Genomic DNA, 15906 nt, shown 5'->3' with positions numbered 1-15906 from the left:
GACGTTCCTGACGCTCTCGCGGCACACGAGCCCTGGGTCTTTGTGGAGGACCCTGAGCTACTCCACGCGGGTCTTCGTTCCTGCGACGCAGCCCGTGCTCGGGCGCCGGGCCACGGTCCAGCACAGAGTGCCGGTAGCTAGCTGCGCCCAGACACTAAAGACCACTCGCGCCAGGAGAGTGGGCGGGCCCGGCGTGGGCGTGGCCGCCTCCGCCCCGCCCTCGGACGCCTCTGAAAAGCGGTGTGGATAACGCCAGCAGGAAAGGCCACCACGCGGGTAGTTCCGCTCCGAGGGCGGAAGTGCGCGTCCAGGCCTCCGCCGTGGCCCAGTCAGCAACATGGTAGCGCCCGTGCTGGAGGTAACTCACGTGTTTTGCTGCCCAAACCGGGTGCGGGGAGCCCTGAGCTGGAACTCCGGGCCCGGAGGACTTTTGGCCTTCGGCACATCCTGTTCCGTGGTGCTCTATGACCCTCAGGTAAGAGAAGTGACTGGACGCCTGTTTCCACGTTCTTCGGGGTCGGAATCCTCTGGGTGCGCTGCGGCCAGACTGTAGACGCTCCTGCAGAGCGGCAGATAAGGTGTGTGGGCGAGGGGTCGCCTTGGGGCGTGCGCGACTCGTCTCGCACGCCGCGGCAGCCTGGGGTCACCGTGTACTGCCAGTAGCCTGTTAGTCTCACGTAGCCCCCCACCTGTCCCATGTAACTCCCCACATGAATGACAGCCGTTTCTGAAACCTTCCGTGGGAACGGCCGTACTGTTAATGAGTTCGGGTTTTAAAAGATTCGCAATTTAGGTATGGATGAAAGCCATTATCACAGGTGGTACCTCACTTCTGTATTTCCTTCAGATTTACTTAACAAGCTTGTATTGGGTTTCAAAGAAGTATTACTTGTATTTTGAAAAAAATTTTTTTTTCAACGTTTTTTTATTTATTTTTGGGACAGAGAGAGACAGAGCATGAACGGGGGAGGGGCAGAGAGAGAGGGACACACAGAATCGGAAACAGGCTCCAGGCTCCGAGCCATCAGCCCAGAGCCTGACGCGGGGCTCGAACTCACGGACCGCGAGATCGTGACCTGGCTGAAGTCGGACGCTTAACCGACTGCGCCACCCAGGCGCCCCGTATTACTTGTATTTTGACTTAGGGAGTAGATATTTTAAAGAAGGCGCCGGTGGGGTAAATGTCAAAGGGATTAGGAATCCTAAGCAGTGGTTATAGGGCAGGAAGTACATATTCTTGGAACTTTACCAAGTCAGTTGATTGTTTTCTTGGTGCTTTAACCAGGCTTTTTTTTCTCCCCCTTTAAAACGTTTGTTTATTTTGAGAGAGAGAACGCATGCAGGGGGAGTGTCAGAGGGAGAAAGAGAGAGAATCCCTAGCAGGTTCGGTGCTGTCAGCCCGCGGAGCCCAACAACAAGCTCTGTCTCACCAACTGTGAGATCTTGAGCTGACCGGAAATCAAGAGTCCGGCGCTCAATCTCGGGAGTCCAGAGCTCAATCGACTAAGCTACGCAGGCGCCCATAACCAAACTTTCCAAGTGACTAGTTTTTGCAGTCTTACCAGAGTTATTATGACTCCATTCCCACTGTCTGATTTTGGAGGATACAATTAGTATCGCTTCTCAAAAGGAGCCTCAGTGTAAAAAGTAGAGTGCTAGAAATGAAAATGCAATGCAGGAGATAGCTCTATGTATTTCTTATTGTACTGCTTTATTTGATTAAAAATCTCATTCTCATAATCTTTTCACATTCAGATTTATATATGAAATAGTTGTATTTTCTGTATCTTGAGCTGGCTTCCTGCCTCTTTGTTTCCTATTGTTGCCATGCATTCTTTTTTTTTTTTTTTAATGTTTATTTTTGAGAGAGCATGCATGTGTGCTCTCTCAAAGAGAGAGGTGGTAAGGGAGGGGCAGAGAGCAAGAGAGAGAATCCTAAGCAGGCTCAGAGTTGTCAGTGCAGAGCCCCAACTTAGGGCTCAAACTCACCATGAGATCATGACCTCAGCTGAAACCAAGAGTTTAACCGGCTGAACCACCCAGGCGCTCCGCCATGCCCTGCCATGCGTTCATAACTGGCAGGAGAAAACATGGAAAACCAAGGAAAACTTTACTGAGACAATCAACCAAGGACTGACTCAGCTGTAGAGGGCAATTTTTCTGCAGCCACTTAATGTATTTGTGCCCGTGTCTTCCTTCACATTTTTACTTTGAATGATAGCCTCGTGGCCATGTTAGGGGATTTTAACTTACCAAGAAAGAAGTATGTTGGGCCTAAAAAGTACTTTGTTAAATATCTGTTGTTTGGGCTCTAAATTAAATATAGGAATAAGAGCATGTCAAATGCTAAAGTAAAGTTTTGGTGTGATACTCAGCAGATTTTTGAGGACCCTCTCTGCTAGTCCTGGACTGGGTGGTGATGACACAAAGATAATGGGTAATAATTCCTGCCCATCAAGGAATTCTTAATGTAGTGAGAGAGACAGTGAAATACTATAAATTGTTTCACAGCCTCAAATAACTTATGTGTGAAATATACCAGTTTTTGCACATTCACATCTGAATTTCAGTTGGCATTTAAGCAGATAGGAAGCTTGTGCTGTTCATAGTAAATAGGGAAAGTGGCCCTAAAGAGGAAGGCACTGTAGTCACAGAGTTAATATCTTCAGTGTGTGAAGTAAAATAAAGCCCAAGTGTGGAGGGATGTTACTGAAAGCACAGTCTGAGCGGCTGCTGGGAACTTGACTGTACCCCTTGAAGGGATCCCATGTCTGAAGACCTTAGTTGTGGCCTGGTAACTTTGTTTCTTTAAGGCTGATGACCCAACATCTGATCAGCCATGGCATGTAAAGAGAGCCATGAATTTGACTCCAATAATCATGAATTTCTCTATTGAGGGGGTTTTTTTGGTCAGTAAAACCCCGAGATTGGTACAAGCATGGTAGCAGTAGGCCCTGAGACCTGTGGGAGCACAAGAAAGAGTTAGCCTGGGGTATCCAGACAGGCTCCCCAGTAGAGAAGGACCAAGGTGGTCAGGAGGAGCTAGCAGATAAAACCTGAGAGCTCAGTGTGCTGAGAACAAGGAACATCCAGAATACGGAGTGGTGACAAAGGCAGGCACACATTAGAGTGAACGGATAGTTTATGGTTTAGAGTTTATGAATTAAGGGAAGTGATTCTGTTTGAAATAATCCTGAACTTTTTATTAGCATCAAAACCATTGACATGTGACTTTTAGTAATTTATTAATTCCTCTGTAGGATAATTTGTAATTTACTAACTGGTGTTTTCTTTTGTAAAGGAAAGGGTTGTCATCACCAACCTGAATGGTCACACTGCTCGGGTCAATTGCGTACAGTGGATTTGTAAACAAGATGGTTGTAAGTATTCATCTCTTAAAGGTACTTTCAGTTGTTTTCTGATAAGTATGGTTAGTCATTTTTCTAAAAAGAATTGCTTTTCGATGGTGCTTCCAAAATCCTTTGGAATTTGCTGAAATGTCATATATACCTACTGTGGTATTCTTATGGACTCTGAAATGATTTTATTTTCTATTCCATAAACACTTATTGAGAGCATTCTGAGCCATGCACAAATACAGAATTTGCTGAATAAGTATGACTTTGCTATGATTTTATCTGTGACATTAAAAAAAAAAGTTTAGGGGCACTTGGGTGGCTCAGTCAGTTGAGGGTCCGACTTTGGCTCAGCTCATGATCTTGCAGTCTGAGGGTTTGAGCCCCGCGTCTTTGCTGACAGCTTAGAGCCTGGAGCCTGCTTCTGATTCTGTATCTCCCTCTCTCTCTCTGTCCCTGCCCTGCTCATGCTCTGTCTGCCTCTCTCAAAAATAAACATAAAAAGATAAAAAGGTTAATAAGCCACTTACTTCAATTGGTAATGCAGTATTAGTCATGTTAGGTCAATAAAAACCATTAAATAGTAGAAAGAGTGGCTGTTGGTGCAGATATTAAAGCACAATTGTAATTATATTAATTGCCACCAAGTGACATCAAAGATTACTTGAATTTCAGTATAGGGATTTATTATAAAATGTTAATTTGGGCTTGTATATTTTATCTTTAAAAGTGAGGTTATAGGGGCGCCTGGGTGGCTCAGTCGGTTGAGCAGCCGACTTTGGCTCAGGTCATGATCTCGCAGTCCGTGAGTTCGAGCCCCACGTCGGGCTCTGTGCTGACAGCTCAGAGCCTGGAGCCTGTTTCAGATTCTGTGTCTCCCTCTCTCTGACCCTCCCCCGTTCATGCTCTGTCTGTCTCTGTCTCAAAAATAAATAAACGTTTAAAAAAAAAAAATTAAAAAAAAAAATTAAAAAAAAAAAAAGTGAGGTTATATAAAATGAATTGCTTGTGTTTCAATGTAATCTGTAACTGTTATGTTTGATTTCCTAAGATTAGGGCTCTACCAGTAGATAATTAAGATATTTTTTCTAACCCAAGTATTAGTGATATATAAAATGTTAATAATATCATTTCATAATTTTAGGAGAACCCGTCTGGCTTGATTTGTAGAGCATGTGACTGGATCTCAGGGTCATGAGTTTAAGACCCATGTTGGGTGTGAGCCTACTTAACAACAACAAAAAAACCTTTCATATTTTTATTTTCATTTTTTTAATGTTTATTTTGTGAGAGAGAGAACACGGAGGGGCAGAGAGAGAGGGGGACAGAGGATCTGAAGAGGGCTCTGTGCTGACAGCAGAGAGCCCAATACAAGGCTCAAACTCAAGAACCATGAGATCATGATCTGAGCTGGAGTTGGATGCTTAACCGACTAAGCCACCCAGCTGCCCCATTTCATATTTTTAAAATGTCTGATTTTTAACACATTACTTTTAGGGACCTTATAGTAATTCTCAAAATCATGTAGTTAAATAATTGGCTTAGTGTCTGTGATCCATGAAGAAATTAAAGCCCCAGGATCACAGCTGGCTGGCAGTAGGGTTTGGACATGAACCTCGGACTTCTGACTATGGATCTAATGTTCTTCAGACAATCCCCCTGTTGCTTCCCCTAAATATCTAGCACACAGACCAGAAGAAACATAAGTGGAAAATTATATTTGATTATTTCTCCCTTTTTGGTTGTTACTCCTTATTCTGTTATCTACAAGAAGTGTTTAAAAGAGCTACTCTGAAATATTTGTCTTATTTCAAAAATATGTCATATACTTGATAGCAGTTGACTGTAAATGTCTCACATAGGTCATTCCTGCTGAAAGTATTTAGCGTGCATCTTACATGTTGAAACAACCAGGTATATCCAAATTGAGGGACATTTGCAAAACAACTGGCTGGGACTGTCACTGTCCCAAAAAAAGGGGACTGGGAAACTATTCTAGGTTAAAGGATATTAAAAAGATATGGCAACTAAATATGCAATTTGTGGTCCTTAGGTTCAGAATTTATAAAAGTTATAAAAGATGTTACTGGGACAATTCAGAGTAATTTAAATATGGACTGTATGTTACATGATGATACTGTATCAATCAACAATTAAAACTTTTGAATATGTTAATTGTCCTGTGGTATGTACGGAAATGTTCTAATTCTTAGGTTACATATAATAAAGTGTTAGAAAGTCAGAGGTCCTAATGTCTGCAACTTATTTTTAAATGGTTTGTTAAAGGGATCTATGTATGCGTGTATAGAGAAAGTGAGATGTTAGGCAAATGTGGCAAAATGTTAATAGTTGGTGAGTCTAGATAAGGGTGTATGAGTTTTCTTATATCTTTTCTATAGCCTTGAGAGTTTTCAAGACAGCTGGGGAAAAAATAAAAATATTTATGGAGATTTAACTTTTTTCAGCTCCTTCTACTGAATTACTTTCTGGAGGATCTGATAATCAAGTGATTCACTGGGAAATAAAGAATAATCAGGTGGGTGGACATGTTTATAGTTATAAGAAAAGACCTTTATCTGCTTTTATTTTCAGGTCTTTTTGTCCTTTCTACTGTATTCTTTTATGAAGTTGCTTTATTCTTATCAGTAATCCAGGTCCTGTATCTTCTATACTTCACGTGCCCTGTACCCTTCCTTCTGATATTTGCTCTCATATTCACATGCTGTCATTCATTTCTGTGAATTTCTCATCATTTTGTAATAGTTTTCACACTGCACACACAGGGGCTATTTGTTCTGTCTTCACTGATAGCATAAGTTAGTACTGCCTTCTTCACAGGACAGCTGTTACCATGTGGATATAGATTTACATAATTCTGAGTGATGTTATAATATGCAGTGCTGAGTATGGACAGATTTCTATTGATGGACACTAGGTTGTTTCTAGTTGTAAGCAAAGATTAAAAGTTAGCGTGTTAGACATTTGAACATCTGTCATGCAGTAGATGTAGATGAGGCAGAATCCTATTCATGATTCACGTACATGGTTTTGAAGGCAAAATCTACTTGAAGAGTTAAAGAACAAGGGTAGCTCCATAGATAATGTGCTCTAGCTTGCTGTACCACAACCGTGGTGCTGTGAGTTTAGTAGAGTTTTAAGAGGTGGTCTTTGAATTGGGTCTTAAAGTATCAGGTGGTTTCCTTGGGAGGAATTAAAAAAAATTTTTTTTTAATGTTTATTTTTATTTTATTTCTTAAAAAAAAATTTTTTTTAATGTTTATTTATTTTTGAGAGAGAGAGAGACAGAACGTGAGTGGGTGAGGGTCAGAGAGAGGGAGACATAGAATCCGAAGCAGACTCCAGGCTCTGAGCTGTCAGCACAGAGCCTGATGTGGGTTTCTAGTCCACAAACTGTGAGATCATGACCTGAGTGAAGTTGGGTGCTTAACCTGCTGAGCCACCCAGGTGCCCCTAGTGTTTGTTTATTTTTGAAGGAGAAAGAGACAAAGTGTGAGCAGGGGAGGGGCAGAGACAGAGAGAGGGAGACACAGAATCAGAAGCAGGCTCCAGGCTCTGAGCTGTCGGCACAGAGCCCAACATGGGGCTTGAACTCATGAGCCATGAGGTCATGACCTGAGCCAAAGTCGGACACCCAACCGACTGGGCCACCCAGGTGCCCCTCCTTGGGAGGAATTTAAGGGTCTAGAATTCCTGGTAGGAAATTCCTGGCATGAATGAAAAAGCTCAGTTGATAAAGAAGACCACCTGTTCAGCAGTATCCAGTCTTAACCCAAGCCTAAGCTTTAGGACAGGGCTTTCTAAAAAAGTTTGTTCAGGGAGGTATTCATCTCTCAAGAAGTTAAGTGAAAAAAGGAATCTATGGCCAATCAAGGTTGGGAAACACTATATTCTATACATCCTTTAGAGAGTCCCAGTGCACCGTGAGTATAGTGAGGGCTCTGCAAAGTTCTGACATGGACCAACATGAGTATCTTTAAGTACCATTTCCCAAACTTCTTTCAAGTCTTAACTTTTTTTCCCCCTTTTAAGTTTCTTAGCATTCCTTGTAACTGAATGACATAGTTCTGGACATGTTTCTTGATAATTCATTGTAGGCAGTACTACTAGAGAAGTACGGTAGGGGAAGATCATGTGGAAATGTAGATACCAGCTTTAAGAGTTTGTTCTTCATTAGCAGGCACTAGGAAGTCCTTGATGATTTCTTTTTTTTTTTTTTAATTTTTTTTTTCAACGTTTTTTATTTATTTTTGGGACAGAGAGAGACAGAGCATGAACGGGGGAGGGGCAGAGAGAGAGGGAGACACAGAATCGGAAACAGGCTCCAGGCTCCGAGCCATCAGCCCAGAGCCTGATGCGGGGCTCGAACTCACGGACCGCGAGATCGTGACCTGGCTGAAGTCGGACGCTTAACCGACTGCGCCACCCAGGCGCCCCAGTCCTTGATGATTTCTAAGCAGAAGAGTATGAATAACAGAAGAAGATTAATCTGACAGCAATGTGCCATATCAGAGTAGGAAAAAATAGGAAGAAAGCGATGTGGGGTGTTTTTGAAGGCAAAATGATTTTGACATTGACTAGTTACTAAAGGAGTGGGAGCTGGTGTTAGGGGAGTAAGTAATAAAAATAGTGGGATTCTGTTTCTAGGTCTTGGGAGAAAGGTGCTTCTACAAAGTAAGATAGGGAAACTGGAGGAAAGATGTGGAATTTACTTGTAGACATTTCACTTGAATTGCTGGCCTGGCATCCATACTTGTCCTCAGAAGGAGAGGGCAGGTGTGGAGGTGGGGATTTTGGAAGTACCTAGACGTGAATGAGAGCAAAGGGAGGTGTAGCAAACTTAACTCCTGTTTGGACTGATCTTGGTAGAGGAATCCAGAGGGAGTGAGTGATTTGAACACTTGATTTTGAGATCTTGAGGTGAGACTTGAAAAACTCTTTCCTCATTGCTGCCCCACGCTTCTGTCAATAGAGGATCACAGACTGAGCAAGTATCTGGTGGCAGCAAACTTCAGGAGGAGCCAGAGGAGAAAATGTGAGGCCAGACAGGGAGGACGGCAGGAGGGTGAAAGGCATAAAAGGGGGTTAAAGGGAATAAGAGGATTTAGAGGAAGGGGCCACACATGGAAACCTTAGAGCCTTACAGGCTCCTTTCTGTATGCATTTCCATGTATGCAGGTGTTCAACACACCTTGACTTCTGATAAAAGGAAATAATTCTAAGCTGGTAGAATGAGAGGTTTGTCTTTGAAGAGTGAGCATTGTTTTTTTAACAAGGTGACAAACTTGAGAGGTTTCTTTTGAGTTTTTAAAATTCTCTGATGGTTGACATACACCCCTGCTTAAAAATGTAAAATGAGTATTTTCAAGAGATTTAAATTTGGGGGGAGTAATGATATAGACACATGTGAAGAAATTTTACAGAAAAGCATGAAGAAGGAAAACAAACTAAGTACAGAACCTCAACAGAGTTAACATTCTAATGAACATTGTTGTAGTTCTCTATTTCGTGTGTATAATTATACATACAAGAGATTATATTGTACTTGAGTTTTTTAAAATGAGTTTTCCAAGAAGTCAAAAGTTAATGGCTGCAGGAAGTTAGTGTACAGAACCTTATACATAATTATTTTCTTGAATGGCAGAGTTCAGCTTAATTGGGAAAACAATTGAAACATTTAAGGGACCCCAATATTTTGGGAGATAGCAAATTATAGAAGATACTTCTCAAAGGATATGATGGAATCTCACACATTTTGAACTCTAAAAAATACACCTAAAATAACAGAAATGATACCACAGGGCATAATCTTGCATGGCAAGCATTTAGATGATAAACAAATGGAGTTTCTTAGTTCTGTTTGCCATTTTTTTTTTTTTTTCATTTTCCAGCTGTACTTGATTCAGGCAAGTATCATGAGTGTATGCTAAAAATATTTGGTTAAAGTTTGATGGAGAAGTATCAAGTTCCAAAGTATAATCTTACATAACATTACGAAAAAAATTTTTACCTTCGCTGTGAAAAAACATGGCAGACACTACCTTTACTAGGATACCAAGCTTAACTTCACTAATATTGGCACAGAGTGATATCATGTGCTTCCTGATGGGGTGCACATGGATAGTAATGTCAAAATGTATATTCTGAATCTATTCATGAGGAAATATCAGACTGATCCAAAAGAGAAACATTCCACAAAGCTGGCTCTAGTCTTCAAAAAATATCAATGTTGTGGTTGTCTTTCCATGTTATCCTTTTTGTTGACTACAGTGTGTATCTACAATCATTTAATCAGTTCCTCTTAAAAATTTTAGGTTGATTGCAATTTTTCACTAGGATAAAGATTGTGTGATGAATCCTTTTCTGCATTCGTTTGTTACTATTTGTTACATTAGTGTGGTTAGCATCTCAGAGTAAATTCTTAGATGTGAGATTGCTGTGTCAAAGGGTATGCACACTTTAAGTGTCCTTACTGCAGTCAGACCAACTTCTCTGAAGTTTACTTTCTCTTCAACTCTAGAGGATGTATTTCTGGGTCAGGTAGTTTAACAGTACTTTTAATTCTGTGATTTCAATTCAGTAAATGTAAAACTGTTAATTCCTTTTTTATCACCGTGTTTTTGTCAATTCTTTCTGATGTAGCTTTTAAAAGCAGTCCATCTCCAAGGCCACGAAGGACCTGTTAATGCAGTGCATGCTCTTTACCAGAAGAGGGCGTCAGGCGTTGCATTCCGTACACTGATGGTGTCTGCAGCTTCTGATTCTACTGTTCGAGTCTGGTCTAAAAACGGTTCAGAAGGTAGGTTTAGAGAAATTATAACACAAATGAAATAGTAATTGTCAAGTGAGAAAGAACATACATGTCAATTTCTTTCAGTCTTTGAAGTCCTTTTATTCTCTGTAACGTTGTTAAAAATTGACCATTTACGTCCACATGGTCATTGGGTCTCAGGATTGACTTCTCTCATCCCCTGTTGCACCCAGGGCTGTTGACGATGTTGCCCAACCTTTCTAGGTGGATAAGCTCAGTGTTAGTTGTTCATGGTGTTTTTTATTTCTTAGTAACATGCCTTCAGACCTTGAACTTTGGAAATGGATTCACTCTGGCTCTCTGCTTGTCTTATTTGCCTAATACTGATGGTGAGTATCCTGCTGAGTATACGTTAAAACAGCAGTATAGGTGCCTGGCTGGCTCACTCTTGATCTCTGAGTTGTGAGTTCGAGCCCCATGTGTAGCCCCTACCTAAAAATCCCAAAACACCACAAAAAACAGCAATATATTTTTGTATCTCCCTACAACCAGACACGTTAGGTTTTAATATTGTATCTAGATAAGTTGAAACATGGAAAATAGACCTTTTAAAAGAATGGAAGTATAGGGGCGCCTGGGTGGCTCAGTCGGTTAAGCGTCCGACTTCGGCTCAGGTCACGATCTTGCGGTCCGTGAGTTCGAGCCCCGCGTCAGGCTCTGGGCTGATGGCTCAGAGCCTGGAGCCTGCTTCCGATTCTGTGTCTCCCTCTCTCTCTGCCCCTCCCTGTTCATGCTCTGTCTCTCTCTCTTTCAAAAATGAATAAAGGTTAAAAAAAAAAAAATTAAAAAAAAAAAAAAAGAATGGAAGTATAGTTGACACAATGTTACATTAGTTTAAGGTGTACAACATAGTGATTCCACTACTGTGTTCCTTATGCTATGTTACCCAGAAGCTACCCAGAAGCGTACTTTTGTTTTCAGTATTCAAATGATTTGTGTATAGAACATAAAATTAAGAGAAGTTGTAAGAATTTTGATAGCTGTTGAAAATTTAAGAGACCTAATATGTACTTGGGATTGATGCTATTTATCGTGTACGTTATCAACATCTATAGATCTAATTTGGGAAAATGAACTCTTTGAAGGCTGAGATCTGGCATAAGTTGAAAAAAATACTAAAGATGAACCCTGTGAACATTCCTCTGAAGATGAGAGCCTCTTCACATCCTGCATAATGACCATTGGAGTAACAAACCCTTAAATCTTTGTTCAGTAGCCATGATGCTGGACTCCTACATAGCTCATACATTTCTGGCTGTGTTGGACCAGCAACTTTTCATATTAATCTTCTGGTTGACATGGTGAAATGCTCCCAACTTGCTTTTTGTGTTTCTCTTTTCACTGCTGCTTCTATTGTAAATGACACAGAATGGAGGAAAAGATTCGCAGCTAATTAGCAGTGATTCTTTGCCGAGTAGCTGTTTGGTTTTTTTTTTTTATTTGTTTTGAGAGACAGCGCAGGGGAGGGGCAGAGAGAGGGGGGGAGAGCGAATTCCAAGCAGGCTCTGTGCTGTCAGTGCAGAGTCCAACACAGGGCTTGATCTCACAAACTGTGAGATTATGACCTGAGTTGAAATCAAGAGTCTGATGCTCAACCAACTGAGCCACCCAGGCACCAAGTAACTAATAGAACATTTGAGATTATTCATTTTATTCCTACAGACATTTATTGAGCACTTTCAGTTTGTTTGTGCAGGGTGTGGGAAATAGAAGTCTGGATTCTTTACCAAGTTCTTAGAATCCATGATAGGTGATAATCATAACATGTGATGGAATATTTACAGTAAAGCCTCTTTTTATCCTCCCAGTACCAATATTAGCATGTGGTGATGATGACTGCAAAATTCACTTATTCGTTCAACAAAATGACCAGGTAATTAATGATTTTATTAAGATACTGGAATTACGTTCTGCTTAATTACACATTTTAATGCAGCCTAGTTCCAGATGATAAATTTTAGGGATGTTCTACTACTCTAAACTAAAATAATCCGGTATGAGAATCTTTTTTGAAAGTCCTCTTTTAGATGGTTTTCCACTCTCTTTGAACACAAGTAAGTGCTGCCTTGGCCACCTGGTCCAGAGTTGTTAGGTGGAAACAGATCATTAGATGGTGGAAGGACAGGAGGAAGATGCTGTGGTGGTGGTTTATAAATTTTTTTTTTGGTAAATTCTAAATAAATTATATCTCTGATGAAATACAGCTGGTAGTGTTTGTCTTTCTGAGCTTACCTAGATATTGAGACATTAGAGGAGAGAAGTTCCAGAAAAGGGGTTGGGTCACTTAAAACTTCAATAGTAGAGATACTTCTTTCTTTACCTTCTATAGTAAAGTTTAAAATGGTTGTGAATGTCCGACCACCCGACTTTTTTCTACAGAATAATACGTGTCATTTTATCCTGTAAAAACTTAGAGTATTTATCTATTTATAGATATTACGTACTCAGCATTGCTCCGTTAGATAAGTTAGATGACTATGAGATTTTTTCATTCCCAAATGAGAGCTCTACCTTATGTCTGATCAGATAGTGTTGCCAATTTAAAACACACAAAAAAAGTGCATCAGGACTGGCTGTGACCCCAAATGAAATCACTGATATACATGAAAATTTAAATTCTTACATCAAGTCTGATGATTTTTGTTATCTTACTAGTTTCAGAAAGTGCTTTTTCTCTGTGGACATGAGGATTGGATAAGAGGCGTGGAATGGGCAACCTTTGGTCAGTATGAAATCTTGCTGAAGTTCATATGATGGGGCAAGTGTGTGGAACTTCCTGGAAAGCAGCCTGTTGTGTTTTCATTTAAAATTTTCTTTGTATGTAACATTTTTCTGTTGTCCCTTTTAGAAAAGAGGATACTTACCCCTTTTGTTAACTATCAATTGGGGTGGCAGAGGATGAAAGCAGTTGATGTTTTAAAGCGGACACTAGCTGACTATTACACACGTAGACATTCTTGAAGAGTTCTTTGTAGAATTTTGTAGACTGTATAAGAACACATGTCATAACCATTTGTTAGTATTGTATGTATATTTGCCAATGTTACTGAAAAAGAATATAGGTCAAGTGAATAAAGGGCTGGGAGGCAAAGTCTAATTTTTTCAGGAAGTTTAAAGATTTGCATATTAGGAGGAGAAAGTCTTACACATAAATTTAAGATATAATGTTTAAAAAAATAATAAAATTTGTTGTTTTATTAGGTAGAGATCTTTTCCTGGCGAGCTGCTCACAAGATTGCCTGATACGAATATGGAGGCTGTATGTAAAATCAACATCTTTAGAAACTCAGGATGATGATAATATAAAGCTGAAGGAAAATACTTTTACGATAGAAAATGAAGGTGAGTAATAATGAAAATATTTGATGTTAACAGTTTCCTGACTCATTCATAATATTATTAACACAACACACCTAGGTGAAGGTGAGTTTTTCAAAAGTATCAGATACCTACGTGAAACGGATACTGTGCATTTTTAAAAACAATTTTTTTAAGGATAAGTTATTTTTTGTATATGAAACTTACTTTTCTTCTAAACCACGTTTGTAAGATTTTTAGAAATTGCTGAAAATGTTTACTATTTTCTCAAATTATAAATTATAAGATGCCAAATTTTTCGTTTAGCATCGGAAGATCTAAAAGAATAAAGTAAGTTATCCGTACCTTTACTGGATGAGAGAAGACGAGCCAGAGCCCTGCATTTGAGTGGGATGTGTAATTCTGATTTTCTTATTGGGTGGTAATCAGAGCAGTACCCCTGCATGGCAGATCCTGTTGGGATGTTGTATTTGAAGGAAATGTTTTTAAGTGTTCAACTAAATTATAGTGTTGTTCACCTAGGAGTACTCTCCTTTGTTATTACTCTTCTTGGTTTTGAAGCCCTTTAGAGTTGAGATTTTGGTACGTGGTTTTATGGGGAAAACCTAGAAATCCTTAACCAGCATGTCATGAGTAGCTGGCTGTTCCCAAATATGAAGTTTTGTTAACATTTTTATTAATGACTTTGAAAGGTCACAGTACTGATTTGACCTCCTTTATTTCTGCATTTTTCTTAAGTTTTTTTAAAATGGTATTTTAGGCTATTATATGCTGATAATGACTGAGGATAGCCAGGAGGCTGACATGTCTGTTTTTCCTTTTTCATTGCAGTATAACAGCAGCTATCCCAGAAAAGTTTTAAAATTGGACACACTCCTTAATATGTACTTATGACTAGAGAAAAATTTATGTAATTTTAAAACTTTTTCTCTTGTAATTTTGAACAATGAGTGAAGTCAATGAAATTTATTTTTTTGTTGAATTATTGACTCTAAATCATGTTTCTGTTCTGACTTTTGGAAAGGGAGTACATAGTTGTACAACTTTGTTGGTAATGGAAATTCTTTTTAGAAGAGCTTTCAGGAAGAATATGTCATTCTTTTTGTTGCAGGTATTAAAATAGCATTTGCAGTTACTCTAGAGACTGTGCTGGCTGGTCATGAAAACTGGGTAAATGCAGTTCACTGGCAGCCTTCATTCTACAAAGGTAGGAAGAAAACATACTACATACTTGTCATTTCAGTGAATCACACATGTAGAATTTTAAGCTGACCAAATGCAGTGGAGCAAGTGTTTTTAGTGTGACCAAGTGCTCGCTAACTGGCTGGCTCAGTCAGTAGAGTGTGCAACTCTTCATCTCGGGGTTGTAAGTTTGGGCCTCGCATTGAGTGTAGAGTTTACTTAAAATCTTGGGAAAAAAAACCAAAACAAACCTAAAAATCTCATATATAAGACATTTTTAAGTTGGCACAGTATAATACTACAGTTAGGTTCTCCTGGACATTCAGTCCCATTGAAACTTACACCCCTCAGTGGGAAAAGTGTGATTCCTGCTGTGATGCTGAAGCCACCATGTCCCTTTTCACTTGCTCTTTAAATGCTTTCATCTAGGGCGCCTGGGTGGCGCAGTCGGTTAAGCGTCCGACTTCAGCCAGGTCACGATCTCGCGGTCCGTGAGTTCAAGCCCCACGTCAGGCTCTGGGCTGATGGCTCGGAGCCTGGAGCCTGTTTCCGATTCTGTGTCTCCCTCTCTCTCTCTCTGCCCCTCCCCCGTTCATGCTCTGTCTCTCTCTGTCCCAAAAATAAATAAAAAACATTGAAAAAAAAATAAATAAAAAAATAAAAAAAATAAATGCTTTCATCTAGTCTTCATGGCGTTTAAGAGAAACTGACTCTTTTTTTTTTTTAATGTTTTTATTTATTTTTGAGACAGAGAGAGACAGAGCATGAGCAGGGGAGGGGCAGAGAGAGAGGGAGACACAGAATCCGAAGCAGGCTCCAGGCTCTGAGCTGTCAGCACAGAGCCCGACGCGGGGTTCGAACTCACAGCCCATGAGATCAAGCCCTGAGCTGAAGTCGGACGCTTAACCAACTGAGCCACCCAGGTGCCCCAAGAGAAACTGACTTTTAAGCCAACTTCTCTGGAACTTTTCCCCCTGGAAATAGGAAGTTGGTAATACTGAGCCACATCATTTATGAACAAACAAGACTCTTTTCTCCCTCTTTCTTTGGCCCTTAACCTCTTTTCGTGGAGTGATGGTTGCTTGCTGAAGCTGGTGCTGTATTGTACAGCTGAACGAGGCACAGGCCTCATAATCTTCCCCTGACCCCCTCACCGAGGCAAGAATAGAGACTATCATTAATGAATACTCAAGTAACTGCCGTCCAACTGTTATTAATATT

At 40.3% G+C, this 15906-nt stretch overlaps 1 protein-coding gene across 3 annotated transcripts in view; it reads left to right on the top strand.

The window, feature by feature from the left end:
* The first annotated feature begins 180 nt into the window (after nucleotides 1-180).
* Nucleotides 181-15906, top strand: part of ELP2 (elongator acetyltransferase complex subunit 2) — a 43911-nt gene continuing 28185 nt past the window's right edge. For 2 of the 3 annotated variants that reach the window (XM_058692330.1, XM_058692328.1), the window contains exons 1-9: nucleotides 181-475; nucleotides 3302-3380; nucleotides 5822-5892; nucleotides 10017-10173; nucleotides 10437-10514; nucleotides 11994-12058; nucleotides 12841-12907; nucleotides 13387-13527; nucleotides 14615-14710. In XM_058692330.1, the coding sequence (XP_058548313.1) occupies nucleotides 338-475; nucleotides 3302-3380; nucleotides 5822-5892; nucleotides 10017-10173; nucleotides 10437-10514; nucleotides 11994-12058; nucleotides 12841-12907; nucleotides 13387-13527; nucleotides 14615-14710 (892 nt within the window). In that variant the 5' untranslated portion in view covers nucleotides 181-337. The remainder of the gene's footprint in view (nucleotides 476-3301; nucleotides 3381-5821; nucleotides 5893-10016; nucleotides 10174-10436; nucleotides 10515-11993; nucleotides 12059-12840; nucleotides 12908-13386; nucleotides 13528-14614; nucleotides 14711-15906) is intronic. The other variant, XM_058692329.1, reaches the window with a different exon arrangement.

Source organism: Neofelis nebulosa, chromosome 11 (assembly GCF_028018385.1).
Source record: "Neofelis nebulosa isolate mNeoNeb1 chromosome 11, mNeoNeb1.pri, whole genome shotgun sequence".
Taxonomy (NCBI): Eukaryota; Metazoa; Chordata; class Mammalia; order Carnivora; family Felidae; genus Neofelis; species Neofelis nebulosa.
Note: the sequence above shows the minus strand (reverse complement) of the source record. Positions and strands in the feature narration are given on the sequence as shown.